Raw genomic sequence first — 16,537 nt, 5'->3', positions numbered from 1 at the left:
TTTCTACGGCGTCCCGCAGCAGAGCTAGAGCGTTTCGGCAGGAAGTGTCTCATTGCTTGTGACGTCTTCTGAGCCTCAGTGAAGCGTTCAGAGAAACCCTTAACCGACTGGCCAAAGAGGCCGGAAGGCGAGATAGGAGAGTCAAGAAAGGCGGATTTGTCGGCGTCTTTCATCTCCGTGAGCGTGAGCCAGAGGTGTCGCTCTAAAACAGCGAGGCTTGCCATGCTTCGGCCGATCGCTTGTGCTGTGGTCTTTGTCGCACGCAGGGCTAGATCAGTAGCGCTGCGGAGATCTTTAAAGTCATAGGTATCTGGGGCAGACTCGTCCAGGTTACGGAGAAGTCTGGCCTGAAAAACCTGCAGCACAGCCATGGTGTGTAGAGCTGAAGCAGCTTGACCAGCGGAGGTGTATGCTCGGCCAGCGAGAGCTGAGGTGGTGCGGCACGGTTTGGATGGATGCACAGGCTTCGACCGCCATCCTGCGGCTGAGGGCGGGCAGAGGTGTGCAGCAATTGCCTCCTCGAGAGGGGGGAGGCTCTCGTAACCATGGTCTCGGGCGCCGTCGACAGAGGAGAGCACTGACGAGACAGAAGTTTTCAAGCGTGCGGAGAATGGGGCTTTCCACGACTTTGTGAGTTCATCGTGAACTTCCGGGAAGAAGGGGGCGTTTCTTTGCGGAGGGGCCGAAGGGCGCCCCTGCAAGAACCATTCGTCCAGCCTGCTTTTAGCGGGCTCGTCTGGAGGAGACCAGTCGAGCTGAGGTCGCTGACAGCCCTTGTAAGCACGCGAGTAAGCTCCGCGTCGATATCAGCGCGTTGTCCGGTGCAGCTGGGGGCTGTAGAGGGGGGGGGGGTCCGCAATGGAGCCCGACCATTCCTCACTACTGGACGCGGCGAGAGAAAGGCTGTCGTGTCTGTCCTCTTCCGCCTCAGGCGCTCCGAAGGAGAAGGGGGCGCTGGTGAGCAGAGACTGGCGCTGCTCGTCCACGAAGAGGACAGGCGAAGGAGAGAGAGCGGGCGAGGCACGCGGGGAGTGTTCCGGCATGAGCTCGCGTGTAGCAGTGTGCTCAGGCATTCTCTGATCGCGGCGTTTCTTACGCGGCACTTGAGAGAGAAGAGGCGGAGCGGGTGGAGCGTCGTGGCTGGTTTGAGCTAATCGAGCCCGCAGGGTCGATATAGCCATGTTGTCGCACTCAGGGCAGCCGCCCTTGGAGAGTGCGTTCTCAGCATGCTCGCGGCCCAGGCAGGAGACACAGAGGATGTGGCGGTCCTCGCTGGGCAGAGGGCCTCGGCAGGAAGCGCAGGCCCGAGGCATTTGAAACAACGCCTCGAATTTTGGAGAAAAAAGTGTGATGCAGCGGCAAACACACTAGCTTTATAAAGGATATAGTCACGCCGGATGGCGCAGCAGGAAGCGAGTGCTGAAGGCGGCGTCGAGATGAAGCATGAGCCGACGTCCTCAGATCTGCGTTGCAGTGCTATCCCGCTGAGAGGCTTTTCGACGGCGTGTAGAGGCTTCTCCGGAGAAGACAGCGAAGTGCAGGTGAGATCGCTGAAGGAGATGAAATCTGATCCCTATGGCGAAGCGGTGGCTTATATAGTTCCAGCCACGCCTATTTTGGCGCGCTCTGACGTCCAATGGGCGCGAAGCGCCCCCATTGGTTCGTTCCTCTCCACCGCCTCACCATAGGTTGCTGCAGTTGCCACAGCACAGACAATAAGCGCGCGAGCCGCTTCGCTTAGGTCTGCTGTGCTGCAGCACTGCGTTTTACATTATTTAAAAATTAAGGATAATTTTTGGCTTCATATTCTCGAGAAAAGGGGACCTTTTCCCATAGCGTAAGCTAGTTTACGCAGTACGAGAGTACTCTCGAAAGGGAACAATAATGTACATTAAAATAATGTTGTTGTTTTAAACCTTAAACCGCATAAACACATTTAATAATTTAATTACCAAATACAAAAAATTATGGTTTTTTTAGCAACATCATATGACTCACTTAATATAAATGACAAAAACACGACGAAATAGAAACAGAACTGAACCAAAATTGAACAGAAATAAGTGAAAGCTAATTCAAAATAGTAACTGATCAGTGATTGTTTCTGCATGTTAGCAGTATGCTAGAATGCTAATCCAGACATCGCTTTGCTTTAGAAGGATCTTTTTCAAACAAATCTAGTTCCTGTGAAAAGGTAAAATGGCTTTACTGTATGTTAAGTGAAGAAACATTAAAGAGGAAGGAGCTCTTTTCAGTCATGTTTACAGTCTGTTGTCAGCCATCACAGCTGACATATAGTGGGGCTCTTTGTTGTAATAGTTACAGGATGGGAGGGAAGCACATCATTCAATTTGTTGCCTCCCATTTCCATAATTAAGTTTTATTCATTCTCTCCTCACTTGTTTTCAGTTCAGGCTGTACTGAGGCCAAGACCACACACACGCTGAGAAAACATGCAAAAAACGAAAACAAAAAAACACACAACTATGATACTGCACAGTAGGTACTGAAACACACTTAAGATCTCATATTCTTCCTTGTGCAAGTGTGCTATGTTAAATCTTAAACATAGTAGGCCAGTCTATAGAGCAAATACTGCTTGACCCACAGTCTATGATGGAGAGCAGAGCTCATTAGCATTTAAAGGAACATGCACTGAAACAGCTTGCTCTGAACAGAGCTGTTTTTGACAGGGTAAAAAGGGTGTTGTATTACACTACCATTGTGAGATTTTAACCGAAGTATGTTACAGACTTTTCATTAAGACCCCAAAGAATCATATCAACTTGTGGAAATGACCCCTTTAATGATATTGAATCAGAAAATTGTAAGTACAAACCTCAGAGCCCGAGCAAATCAAAGAGTTACATCAAACTGTTTAGCTTTAAGCATCTCTAATGGAAATGGGCACAGTGTTTGTTCAGAAGCCAATACAAACATTTCTTTGTTACACTAATCTGTAAATCTCAGCTCTGAAGTCTATGAATGAACAGATTGAAGTCTTACCTCTGGGCTTGTGTCATTTACCATTGCTCTTCTTTACTCCGCTCTCCTGTTCACACTGCATTCATACTGCCCTGACTCAATCCACTCTTCTCTGTATTTGTCTTCACTCACTCAACACTCGACTTTATCAGCCCTGCTGGAAACACTAACACACTCACACTTCACAGAATGAGGTGACGAGGAGGAAACATTTTGGGTGAACGCAGCTTTCCAGAGATTTTATCTGATTTACAGCAGCTCTCTGCGATGATTCATTGATTTGTCATCAATTATTTTAAGCATCTACCAGTGTTTTAAAACATCATGATATTCAATTATTCCTACTCTAATTCAATTCTGAGTCCAAGGATGTGAACAGCTCCACACAGATAAATCTGGGTTATAATTATAGTAATTACAACATAGCATGAATGCAGCACCACAACCTTATCTTGTAATACCTTTTTTAATCTAACTTAACAACTTGATTTTAAAGTTAAGTTGATTTTTTAAGTTAAACGAATGAATAACACATACCAAAAGTCCAGCATGCACAGATATCTGTTGTTTGACCATAATAATACTCTAGTAATAGTACTCTACATAAATCTATGTTGTTTACATCACACTAGAGGATCTAGTTTAGGTTTCCTTACACTGTCAAAGGGTTTCTGATCTTCCCAGTGTCCCATAACCCAGATGACACAACACTGACTTCACAATAGGGATATGCCGGTATCAAATTTTCCAGTTGCGATTAATTGCTCATGTTTTTTTTCACGGTATACGGTAATATCACAGTATTGGAATTTAGTTTAAAAAAGGGGTCATAATACAGTATAACAGGTTAAATAACCTTATTTATAACAAAAATAACTGAACATTTAAAGACAATAAAGCAATCCAAAAAATATATAAAGATCTCATTAGTTAACCATTAACATTCACGATGAGCTATAGCTACATTTGCTACAGAAGTTATTAATCTTTGTTAAAAAAAAATACAACTCTTAGTTCATGTTAGCTCATTAAATAACACAGCTGCAACTTTAGATTTTAACAACGTGTTATTAAATATTGGAATACCTGAGATTAATGAATGTTCTTCATTGGCAGTTTATGTTAACTAATGAATTAACTAATGTTAACTAATGAAGCCCTATTGGATAGTGTGAATTAACAATAAAAAATCTAAACTCTAGGGCATGTTTTAGTCCAGATTAAAATGAAAAAAAAAAGTTTGAAAATAAATAGCCTATTAAGTCTAAATATTTAAGTATTGGGCGCTGTGATGAACACCATTGCAAATCCACAAATTTGAATGGCTATTTAAATATGTTTTAGAAAGTAGCTCAGCTGCTTTATTTATGGGGTTTCCGGAGTAAAGGCTGCTTTTTTCTGCAGTTTAGCGCCATCTGCTGTCAGAGAGTGAATGTGCTTTCATTCAGTGCATCTCTCACGTGCTCTCCATGTGCTTCTCATGCGTGCTTGTTTACATCAGAGCGCACAGAGTCTTTCAAGCAGCATACAGCAGTGTTGCGCAATTTGAATTTGTAATGTATAATTCAGAAGTTCCCATGATAACAATACCGTGCATATTAATTACCGTGATATATCGCATTACCGAATTCCAGCACATGTCTACTTCACAATAGCATGCTGCCTCTTATGCAGGGCTTGAAAACGAAAAACATTCAATCGGTTCACTTCGAGCAGAATCAATATTTTAACGTTTCTGTTCTGTGCTCCTCTGATACTATTATCATTTCCGAAACCAGTTTGGGTGGAAGAAATACTGGTTAATAACATTATTTTTTAAAAACAATATTCTTTGCCTATAATTTGCCTAATAATAATAATAATAATATAATAATAAAGTACAGCGTTTTCTTTACTCAAAAAGAAAAGGAAAAAATAGAGATCTAACGCTAGCCATTAACCCGCTGCGCTCACAGCCAATACAGCATCATCTTTTCTATATTTTGGTCAAATGTAAGCTACTAAAAAAATCTTTCAACTCATCAAAGTATTTTTAAGATATTTAAAAATGTTTGCTGCATTGTAGTAAAAAAAAAAAAAAAAAAACTTGCATAAGATTGCGTTTTGAGAGTGAAAAAAAAATCTATGTGTCTATCTTTGATTAATAGAACATTCAAAAGAACAGAATTCATTTGAAATCATTCACTGTCACGTTTGATCAAATTAATTTCTGCTGAATTTCTCAGGGAGAACAAAGAAAGAAAAAAGTGCACACCAGAGGGAGGTTCATATAAATGCACGTTTGAAGGTTCACGCCTGAATCTTTTTTGGGAATAATGGGAAGTCTTGAAATCTGACTAAGGAGTTGCACTGATGACCACCTAAAAATACACACCACCGTTCTGGTGTCTTGCGTCAAACTCCCAACCGCTGTGGCCTTGTAATCGACAAAGCTCTGAAAACTTTTAACCAGGTTGCAAGTCCTTATCTGTTATTATGCAACTAATCAACTATTCTGAGAACAATCATCTTCCATCTCTGCCCTTTTAAGAGGAGTATCTGTATCTGTTGACCGCCTCATTGTAATCAAAAACATTTCCACGAATTAAAATAGGAGTTTTAAGAAAAGGGAGGATTGTGAGGAGTGCTGGACTTCATCCAGTGAGCAAGTCGAAGATGTGAGGATGTTCTTGCTGATGGCCAGCATGGTACTTGACTGCAAACACCTGCTCCTGCCACTCGGCCTCCGGCTCTGCTGCCAGATCAATATCAGATGCACAGAACTACCTCTGACATCCAGACACCAGCCGCTACAGGCTGCCATTCATGCCAGCCTCTTAAAGCTCAAGGCCATGTGGCACTGTATCTAAATAAATGATCTCAAAATCACAGAAAATCATGTTTTTGTTTAAAGATGCTCCATAATGGTGCAATAAGAATGACTGAAATTCAAGTTAAACATATCTGCTTACAACTAAACAGAGTAACCAAACAGTGCAAAATGTTAATCACTGAAACAAAATAAGAGGGATTATGGAAATTGCATGTTATTTTTAATTTAGCACTGTCCCGAATCAGCTATTTCACATAACAGATGATTACAGATACTCAACAAAACAAAATAATAAATGGATTCATAAAAATGATCCGGTTCAAAAGTTTTCATACCCTTGAATTGTAATACTGTGTCTCGTTTCCTGGATGATCCACCACTGTTTTTCTGTGTTGTGATTAGGGCTGAAACGATTCCTCGAGTAACTCAAGTAACTGGATTACAAAAAATGATCGAGGCAAATTCCTCTGCCTCGAAGCCTCTTTTAATTTATTTAAAATCTCACGTCAGGTTCTTTCACAATGATTTTTTTTAATGTGACACAACGCGTTTACGTCACCCACAAAGCGGAAGGAGACACAAGGAGTCAGCAGTGTTTTGATTTGAGGGCGCGGGCAAACGTAAAGAGAACGTCGTGGCGTGTGTCCATTGCAAGATAAAGCTGGCATACCACAACTAGGGCCCTATGATTTCAGCAATGCAGAAAATGCGGAGGGAATCGCGGAACCCAATCATAAAAACGGAATTTACAGTTTAACGCGGAATGGCATGGAATTTGCCAAATTTTGAATGAATTAATCAAAAATAGGACATTGCACTTACATCAAATCACGATATGGACTAATATCGGTAAATATTAAGCCGGAACAGTCTATTTAAATATGAATCCTGCATGTTCTACGTGTCTCTGTTAATGAATGGCGCAGAAGCGCTTCTTCGTTTATTTACACACACTGAAGGGCGCATGACGCTCCGGTGATTTCACTGCTGTGATCTCACTGCTGTCTCACTAAATAAGACATGAACACATGAACAACATCTCTAGAACTGCTCTGACAGTCACTTCATGAGCATTTGACCGTTTGATTTGAGTAAAACTAACGTCATATCACATACACAGAACTGTAAAGGTACGTCAACCCGTTAAAATAAAAGTTTTATTTTATGCATTGCATTCTATGCATTTAAAAAATACAAATATTTTTTTCTAAAAAAGGAAACTTAGTTGTTCATTTTAAGAGACCCAGGAGTCTTATTTTCTCTTGCATAATTAATAGTGCACTTTAATTAAGGAAAAACACATTTTATCCGATTACTCGATTAATCGATGGAATTTTTGGCAGAATACTCGATTACTAAAATATTCGATAGCTACAGCCCTAGTTGTGATAGTTGTTCATGAGTCCTGCGTTGGTCCTGAACAGTTCAACTGCCTGCTGTTCTTCAGAAAAATCCCCAGCTTCTGCACATTCGTTGGTTTTCCAGCATCTTCGGCATATCTGAACCTAGGGCTGTGCAAAAAATCGAATGCGATTTTCATGCACATCTCATCAGTAAAGACGCTCCTGTAATTAGCTGTATATCTCCAGCACATGCGTTCAGATCAGGGTTGCCAGGTTTTCACAACAAATCCTGCCCAGTTGCTTCTCAAAACTAGCCCAATCGCGCTTCCAGAAGGTTCCCCGATAAAAAAGTTTTAAAAAAGTTTTAAAAGATAAAAAAAGTTTTTTAGCAGGGTTGCCTTGGTAAGATTCGCATTTTAGGGGCTAAATATCACGTTATTATTATTGGGGTCGCTTTGACCCGCGGACATGAAAAACAACCACAGACTTGGCAACACCGGTTGGCATTTACTACACCGAGCCGTAATTCACTGACAGTCTACACAAAATCGATGTTAAAATCGCAGGCGATTCTTTGACGATTTTGAAAGCGATTTTGTGTTAGTTGTCGGTAGACTACGGCTCTGTGTAGTAACTGCCGCTCCACCTGAACCAGTGTTGCCAAATCTGCGGTTGTTTTTCATGTCCGCGGTTTGAAGCAACCCCAATACCAATAACGTGATATTTATCCCCTGAAATGCTAATTTTACCAGGGCAACCCTGCCAAAAAACGTATATTTTAACCCCGGGAAGCAATTTTTATCGGGGAACCTCCCGAAAACGTGATTTGGGCTAGTTTTGGACTAGTTTTAAGAAGCATCTGGGCAGGATTTGTAGTGAAAAACTGGCAACCCTGATCTGAACGCACGTGCTGGAGATATACTTCTAATTACAGGAGCATCTTTACTGATGAGATGCGCATGAAAATCGCATTCGATTTTTTGCACAGCCCTATCTGAACCCTTTCTAAAAGTGACTGCATGATTTTGAGATCCATGTTTTAACACTGAGGACAACTGAGGGACTCGTGCATAACTATTACAAAAGGTGAAAACATTTATTGATGCTCAAGAAGGCCACACAATGCATTAAGAGATGGGGGATGTAAACTTTTTAAATTAGACGATCAGGGTAAATAAATAATTATTTTGTTTTAACATGTAAATATTTATATAACTTCTGAAGTCCAGTACTAAATGAAAAAAAATGAGCGTTAAACAAAATGAGAAGAATGTACACATCATCATCCTGTTCATAAGTTTACACCCCCTGGCTCTTACTTCATTGTGTGGCCTTCTTGAGCATCAGTAAATGTTTTCACCTTCTGTAATAGTTGTGTATGAATCCCTCAGTTGTCCTAAGTGTTAAAATATGGATCTCAAAATCATACAGTCACTTTTGGAAAAGGTTCAAATAAACACTGTATTAAGATTCAAGGGTATGTAAACTTTTGAACGGGGTCATTTTTATAAATTCAGTTATAATGTTGTTTAGTGTAGTATATGCAAACATCTGCCATGTGAAATAGCTCATTCAGGACAGTACTATATATAAAAAAAGATAATTATTCATATTATAACTGTAAATTTATAATACTAATATTCAAGGCTCTCTTAATTTTCAAATGTTAAACCATAAAATGACTTATTTTAAAAATAAATATTTTAAATCCTATCGTTTGCTGATAAGTGTTTTTCATTACAAGAATGCTAAGACAGTTGACAGAGGGCTAACTAAACATGTTGACTAAACAGTTTCACTTTATAGCTGAAGTCAAAACACATTTTCTTAACACAAGATATTGTTCATTTATTACTACATGCATGCCATTCATAGGATTGTCTCCCCTAAAAGTGCAAACATTGAGCCTTCCTGGCACCAATGAATTATTAAGAGTGGTCTGCCCATATCTGTCAATCATTCCAGCTCAACCAATAGCGAGAGTTTGGGGGCGTGGCAACTGTAGCAAGCTGAGCCAAATTGTGTTGAAGAGGAGTGAGACCATGGGATCATGACGGGTTAAATTGGGAAAATATTATTTACAGAATTGGAAGCCAAAGTACATGTGGGGTAAATCAAGGGTAGCCCTTGGCTGTATTTTTCTGTACAAGAGAGTAACTTGATTGGATCTTTGGGTTACTATCAAGATGCTTGAGGAGTTTCTTCTTGACAGGTAAGATAAAGTTAACATAGTTGACAACTATTTACTGTTAAGACCCAGATAAAGTATTACAACTTTGTAAGGATAAGAATAATCGTAAGGATGTGATGCATGTAAGGGGCCTTTGTGAATGCTTTTTCAAAATATGATTTATTTTTGTACTTGTAAGTGACACTAGTTGCTCAGAAGCTGCACACTTTATCTTTAAGTAGTTGACCTTTGATTTGGCTCACCATGTCACATTTTTTGTTTTTAACATTTTTGTTGTATTTTTGCATTGAAAGACAATACTGAACAAACAAAACTGAATTTGATTTTTAAAAATGTAATTTTGAAGCAATTAATTTCAATGCAATATTTTGCATCCAGTTGTGATCTAACACACCCGTTATTACCCTCAATATTTTTAGCAACACGCCAAAATAGCCCCCAAAATTCACCCACAGCACCTGAGGCATTAGCCTGCGCTTCTATATTTATGTTGTTAATTTTCACCTCATGGCAGCCAGAGCTGTCTGCCTCATCTAAATTAAGATTGCACCGGCTGCCAATGAAGCTGCATGGATGACTGTTGTGGTGAAACAGTCTGGGAAAATGCATTAAGTACTGATGGACCAAAAAAAGGACTTACCATTTGTATGTCTCAATGAGTCTTTGCATTAGTTTGATAGAAATATAACGTTGTTGGAGAATAACTCGTGCATTAACGTTCAGATAGCAAAGCTTCAGAAACTGTCAAGAGTGTGATTGCATATGCACATAATCAGAAAGACGTCAGAAATCACATCAACTTAGAGCTAAAACACTTTACACTGCACTCACACAAGCATATGAACATCAACAATGCTTGAGAAAATAAATGCAATATCTTTTGGTAACAAAAGATAACTATGATAATTAGGGCTGGGTTCCGAACTTGGATGCCTTTATTGTATCGAACGGAAAACTTCGATACTATGAGTATCAAAAAATTATTTATCTTTCGGTGCCAAATTTCGGTTCCAAAAGCCAAGCTGCGTTTTTTTTGTTTTATTTTGACAAGCGGCTGTTTCTGTGTAAGCTTGTAGCATACGTGCATGTAAGGACCTAAATTCGCCGTGATTGGCTGTCCACCACCACGTGACGGGGAGGATTTCTGAAGATACTCGCAGTCACACAACACATGTGTAGTTGTTTTTTCTCAAAACGTTTCCGTTTTACAATGCCAAAGAGGTCTAAAGAGTATTGCAACCAAAGCCGGTGTTACGGTTTAACTGGTTACCGTGTTATCTGGTGATCAACTTCCTGGTTTAGGTCTCCGCTGCAGATGTGCTGGAATGACGGCAGCAGATTCGGCGATTCTGAAAGCACAAACTGACGTGATATTAAGTGTCTAATAAACGCAGACTTGCTCATTGCATGACTCTGATATTCTTTTTAAGATTACAAGTTATTAGTATGATCGCCCGTTTCGCGGCTGAAGTTAGTAGGATAAACAGAAAATAAAAAATAAAGTCTGTGTTGGCGCGGGTTTCGAACACACGCTAAAAGACGGCGCATCTCGAGACAACAGTCACGAACCACGAGCTATCGATCTACACCGAATCAGCTCCAGGTCTCTGGATTCAAGACAGGACTCTCGGCGTCACATCGTGCAGCTGCTGAATCAAGGAAATGTGACCGTGTTAACTTGTGACCTGTGTTTACCTATTATCAAAATAAACCATAGCAGAACGATGACTTCATTTTATGGTTCATGATTTTAAAGAACATTTCATGACTTCTCAGACAATTGTACATTTGTGGCTACTGTGGTAAATATGAGTTAACGATAGCATTTATAATTAACCCACAGTAGCCACAAATGTACAGTTGTCTGAGACGTCATGAAATGTTCTTTAACCCACAAATGCAGTTTGATTTTGCACTAAAAAGTTATTTTTACATTTCTTTGCATTTTAGTTGGTTCAATATTAGCCTGTACACGATATCATTTGTTTATTTATTTATAATATGTTCATATTGTGGCAATAAGGTTTCTCTTTTTTTGTTAATTTTGGCCAAGTTAGGATTGATACCAATCCTGAGTGTCTGCTGGCACACCCCTATCCAAAAAACACAACCAGTTGTATTAATAATGTTATCCTGAGTGTGAAGTGTTACAAGAATTTGTTTTAATTAAGGTAAAAATAAAAGTTTTGTGTTTAATGTATTTGTGTTGATGTTGAAATGGATTTTAAAACATATGGTATCGAAAAAAGTATCGTTAGGAACCGGTATCGAAACTGAGGTATCGAAATTGGCACCGGATCGAAAGATTTTGAACAATACCCAGCCCTAATGATAATGCATTATAGATTTGATCAAGAGATTCAACTTTGTTCTCAGTGCAGTGTCAAGTGGGGAATGTTGTCACATGTTTTAATGTTAACATTTATTATAATTAATAAATAAACGTATACAATTTATTACATTATTTGTTGGACAAAACATTTTTTAACATATTGTCTTTTGGGTTTTTGTTTTGGGTTTCAAATGAACTATTTCAGTGCAAAACTTACACTGCTTTCATCACAAAAGTTCAGTTTGTGTTTAGTAGGCTTTATATTTTATCCAGGATAGGATATGTAAAATATATATCAATATGTCTAGTCTGTTTGTATTCATACAAAAATTGCCTTCCAACACTAATCTAATATTAAACGGTATAAATAGGGCGACATGTTATCTTACGAAGGACTTGACCTAGAGATCTGCTTTACATAATGTTTATGAAAGTGACTAGAAAGTGTCGCCAAAGTTTTGAAAGAGTTTCGTGAGTGAAGTCTCCATACAGACACAGGCTGCATGAGTAAATATTTGCTGATGATGTTGTATCCTAAGGCGTTGTCTACTGTAACACACACAACGCGACGCGTCTCGAGCGCTTCGATTATAATGAGCGCGTCTGTCAACAGCGCGAGCGGCAACGCGTGGACGGAGAGAGCGCAGCTGACTCATATTAGAAAGAGTAAACTATCAGAACAACTTATAAAACATGCAAACAAATTGCACTCTTTTAAAGCATGCAGCTGAGAACATGCATCATTTGAGATCTGTCAGACGCTGCATTCACTGACCTGTTTTTCAGCGGCTGGCTCTTCAACTCGTAATACGTTTTAGGCTCCTCGTGAAATTCCTCTCCGACTTCAAAGTCGGCCACGATCCCCGATTCCGACTGCATTCTCAAAGTTGTCAACTTTCGTCAGCTCCCAGTTGGATAATAATGCGTCAGTTCAGAGCCGTGCTTCCAGACGCACGAAGTGCCAGCCACCGTGATGTCAAGCTGTCAGTGCGCTCCAGTAGTCCGCTAGATTCGGTTTGTAGTCCGTCAGGAGGGCTGTGTGACTGCGGCGAATGCGGCCCAATGAAGAGTAGAACTACAAATCCCAGGAATGACGAGCCGCATGTCAGCGTCATTTGTTTGGCTTGCACCAAAAAGAGGGCGTTAGCCTTAACAGCAACGTTTTTGACTTTGGCTACACATAAAAGGACATTGTTGTCTAAATGCTATGAACAAGAACATATTACTTGTTCAGTTATCATAAAACCTTTTATTTCATTTTATTTTTTATATAGTTGCGCGATTTAATCTCCATGCAATTTTATAAACAGTACAATCAATGTACGCGCGATGGCAGTATAATCAAATATATGAAATATCATCATCATTTCAACGCTATGAATTAATTATTATTATTATTATTTATTAAAACTAACTTAGATTGATTACTTAATTTGTACCTACTATTTGAACTAGTCTCTAACATCACAGTTATTTATCTGTCAACAGAAGAAGATTCAAAATTGCATTGCAGTTTGGTAAAGTCAATTTCAGACAAACCGCTGAAAGAGAAAGTGCATGATTATTGCACACCTTTTATATTTCTTATATCAGTCTTATTATTATAATACCTGACTGATTAATTGATTGAATTATTTAATATTCAATATATTTAACATGCAAATAATTTGTAACAGATAAAAGTAAAGGTGTTCTTCAAGTGTTAAATTATCATTTATTTTCATAAAAGGTTTACAGTAAGAATATGTAATAGTAATAGAATATAGAATATAGTATAGGTTGGTTTCACTCTCAGATTGGAAATGTAGGAATCAAGAGGTTAGTCTCAGCATTACAATGTGACATTAGGCATTCAGCATTGTGATGTGATGCCAGTAGTTACCAACAACTGCAATGAGTTTAACTGAGAAACACTCTGTGTCAGCCTTATATAGGCTAAGCGGCCTTCAAGACCTTCATGAAGAGCTTAATTAATAAAATCTAGCTCTGCATCGACTCAAATGTCTAATTCAAATAAAGAATTTGTATATAATTGATATATATATTTAACTTTTAGAATATTTTTGCTGTTTACCTACATGGCATGTGACCATAAACCAACTTTAGATAACTGTGAACATAACATAATGTGTTGTTAAATTACTGAAATGTTTAAATCTCAGCTTTAAATAACAGCTTTGCTTTTAGTTTTTTGCCACACAACTATTATAACTTTATTTATATTAACTATAATATAAATATTCGCTCATTCATGGGAACAGTTTACACTCCTCTGACAATTATATTTAGGGGTAGACCTTCATGCTTGCACCAAAAAAAAAAAAAATTATTATATGTTTTTGTATGACACACATCATTATGACGCTTAACTTCAATTCTACAGTATGCACGTGTGATTTAAGCTTCCGGTTGGGATGAACAGTGATCTGCCCGCTCGCTGCAGATGGTGTTTGTGTGTGTTGTGGGTGGAGGGTGATGGGCAAGGGGGGTCCCATGGGCATGCACACAGTGGGCACTGAGAAGACACAAATAAACCAGGCCCTTTGTTCAGATGTTTGGGATACTGCTGTCAAACCCCAAAAGCTGCGCCTCTATACGATCCAGTATGGCTGTTCATGAATTATCCTTTATAAAAGCTTTCAGCAGTTGTGTATGCTGCATTATCTATACGTGAAGAGTAACGACAGAGAAATTACAGTCGCTCAAAGAAGAGCCGAGACATCAGATTTGTAGAGGAGGCGCCTCGACTGTCTTCACCTGTGCAGCCTGAGTTTTATTTAATAATCGTGAAAAAGATTTTTCTAATTTACCAATTATGATCACAACTTTTGTTTGGTTGCTAATATGCAAAGTGATTTGAGAGATTTTATAATTGCTACAATGTATTAGGAATTTTATGTATAATTGATTACTAGCCTAATCATGTGTAAATACATATGGGCCCGGTTTCATAGACGGGGCTTAGTCTAAACCAGGATTAGGCCATAGTTCAATTAGGACATTTAAGTAATTTTTATAAACATTCCTTCGAAAAAAGTATTACTGGTGTGCATCTTAAGACAAAATAAAAGCACTGACATGTTTTAAGATCAGTCGGTGCAAGTTTCTTTTCGATAAAACAGCTCAGATTTACATTTTAGTCTAGGACTAGGCTTAAGCCTTGTCTGTGAAACCGGGGGACAGTATACTACCACAGAACAGATTATGCTTAGTCTATTATTATCATTATTCAGTGCTTGCTTTTGTAATGTTGACATGTAACAGTGTTTGAACGATTATGCTAATTAATCAGCACGTATTCTAGCCTATTTCAAAGAATGATTAATTAAATTATTAATTGAACTTGAACGAATTGAATTATTTAACACATATACTAACCCATTAATCACAGGTAACAAAAAAAATGTTTTAAGAATGTTTTGCCAATGTTCTCATTAAGTTATGAAAATTTTATTTTTTTTAAATGTTATCTGAATAATATTTTTGCTATGCAAATATTATAAGGGAACGTTCCATTTGATAATTTTGCAAACATTAGAGTTATCTTACTTATTACACCTTTGAACGTTGTCCGAACGTTCTGAAACCACAACCAACTAAAGTGTTTCAGAAAAAAAAAAAGTTCCTTGAACAATGTTTAAATAACGTTGAGGCAACATTTTGAGAACATTACGCCTATACCTGACCAGATAACTTTGTATAAAAAATATAGTTACGTTACTGGAAGAATGTTTGTTGATAACTTGTTGATAAAGAACCAGAATATTAGCCAAAGTTCTGAGAATGTTCTCTGTTCGCTACAATTCGAATGACTCAGTTTTCTTTGTATTTCGTTAAGGCGTGGCCACATTAGCAATATTTCTGCAAAATGTTGTTTTCAAAATGTTCCATTGTATATTGCCACTTTAAAACCTAGCACATTTCCAATTGTTAGCAAGGAAATTTTAACTTTAACATGAGCGAAATTTCAGTGAGGATATTTTTTTTACCCGATTCTTGGATTTCGCCTAGTAACGATCAATGTGACCGCACCTTTAAAGCACTAATCGAACGAATCAGTGAATCGAGTCATTTAATATAAACGATTCATTGAATTGATTATCACGTGTTAATCAAATATGGTGTGTTTAATATTTCCCAGCAGCATCAATGAGATTGGTAATAGCGAGCTGTGTAAGTGAGCGGAGGGCGTGTGTAGGGGATCCACACACAAACACACACACACACACACTTGTGTGTGTGTGTGATAGCGGCATGGCCCCGGTCTGTGTCTTTGTAGCCGGTAAAGGGAAGGCGTGGTGAGTGTCTGCTCGCAGATGAACTGATGAGGGAATGAGGCAGATGTGCGGCGAAACACCCGACCGCGAGCGTGTGAACTGAACAGGAACGCCCTGATAAACAGAGGTAAGATTTATTCGCTCGTGCGTTTGTCCAGTGATTCGCTTTTGTATTATTTGTCGTTTTACGTCTGTTTTGCGGCTTTGACAACAGGCTGCACCGGAGCACGTGAAACACGATGGATTAACGGGACGATGTTACTGGTTTTTATTTTTAAATGAAGTGGGATTGTGTAAACTCTTATGCAGTTATTCGCATTTATTTGGCAAAAAGACTATGGGCTATATGTTTTTATTATTATTATCATCACTATTTTTTTTTTGGTGCAATAGAAAGGATCTGTGTTTGATCATTCATAGGATGCATTTATTAATTGCATGGTCACTATGTCCTGTTGAAGCATCTTTGTGAACTGTGAGGTACACAGATTCATTATAATCTAGGCTTTTCACTAGGGTTTACTATCTTACAGTCAGTGTGGCTAGCTCTTCTCTGGATATCTGTTTCTGAACATAGACAGTATTGTGTCACATCAC

At 38.9% G+C, this 16,537-nt stretch overlaps 2 protein-coding genes across 3 annotated transcripts in view; one reads left to right on the top strand and one right to left on the bottom strand.

Annotated features, from left to right (window-relative positions):
• Positions 1–15,674, bottom strand: part of LOC132117899 (microphthalmia-associated transcription factor-like) — a 55,820-nt gene extending 40,146 nt beyond the window's left edge. The window contains exons 1-2 of one of the 2 annotated variants that reach the window (XM_059527248.1): positions 15,653–15,674; positions 12,439–12,837 (exon numbers count right to left, since the gene is read on the bottom strand). In XM_059527248.1, the coding sequence (XP_059383231.1) occupies positions 12,439–12,542 (104 nt within the window). In that variant the 5' untranslated portion in view covers positions 12,543–12,837; positions 15,653–15,674. The remainder of the gene's footprint in view (positions 1–12,438; positions 12,838–15,652) is intronic. The other variant, XM_059527247.1, reaches the window with a different exon arrangement.
• Positions 15,675–15,804: 130 nt separating this feature from the next.
• LOC132117898 (FERM domain-containing protein 4B-like) overlaps positions 15,805–16,537 on the top strand; it is a 46,915-nt gene continuing 46,182 nt past the window's right edge. Inside the window, exon 1 of the mRNA XM_059527244.1 lies at positions 15,805–16,067. The gene's annotated coding sequence lies outside the window, so the exon portion shown is untranslated. The remainder of the gene's footprint in view (positions 16,068–16,537) is intronic.

This window comes from Carassius carassius, chromosome 37 (assembly GCF_963082965.1).
Source record: "Carassius carassius chromosome 37, fCarCar2.1, whole genome shotgun sequence".
Classification (NCBI taxonomy): Eukaryota; Metazoa; Chordata; class Actinopteri; order Cypriniformes; family Cyprinidae; genus Carassius; species Carassius carassius.
Note: the sequence above shows the minus strand (reverse complement) of the source record. Positions and strands in the feature narration are given on the sequence as shown.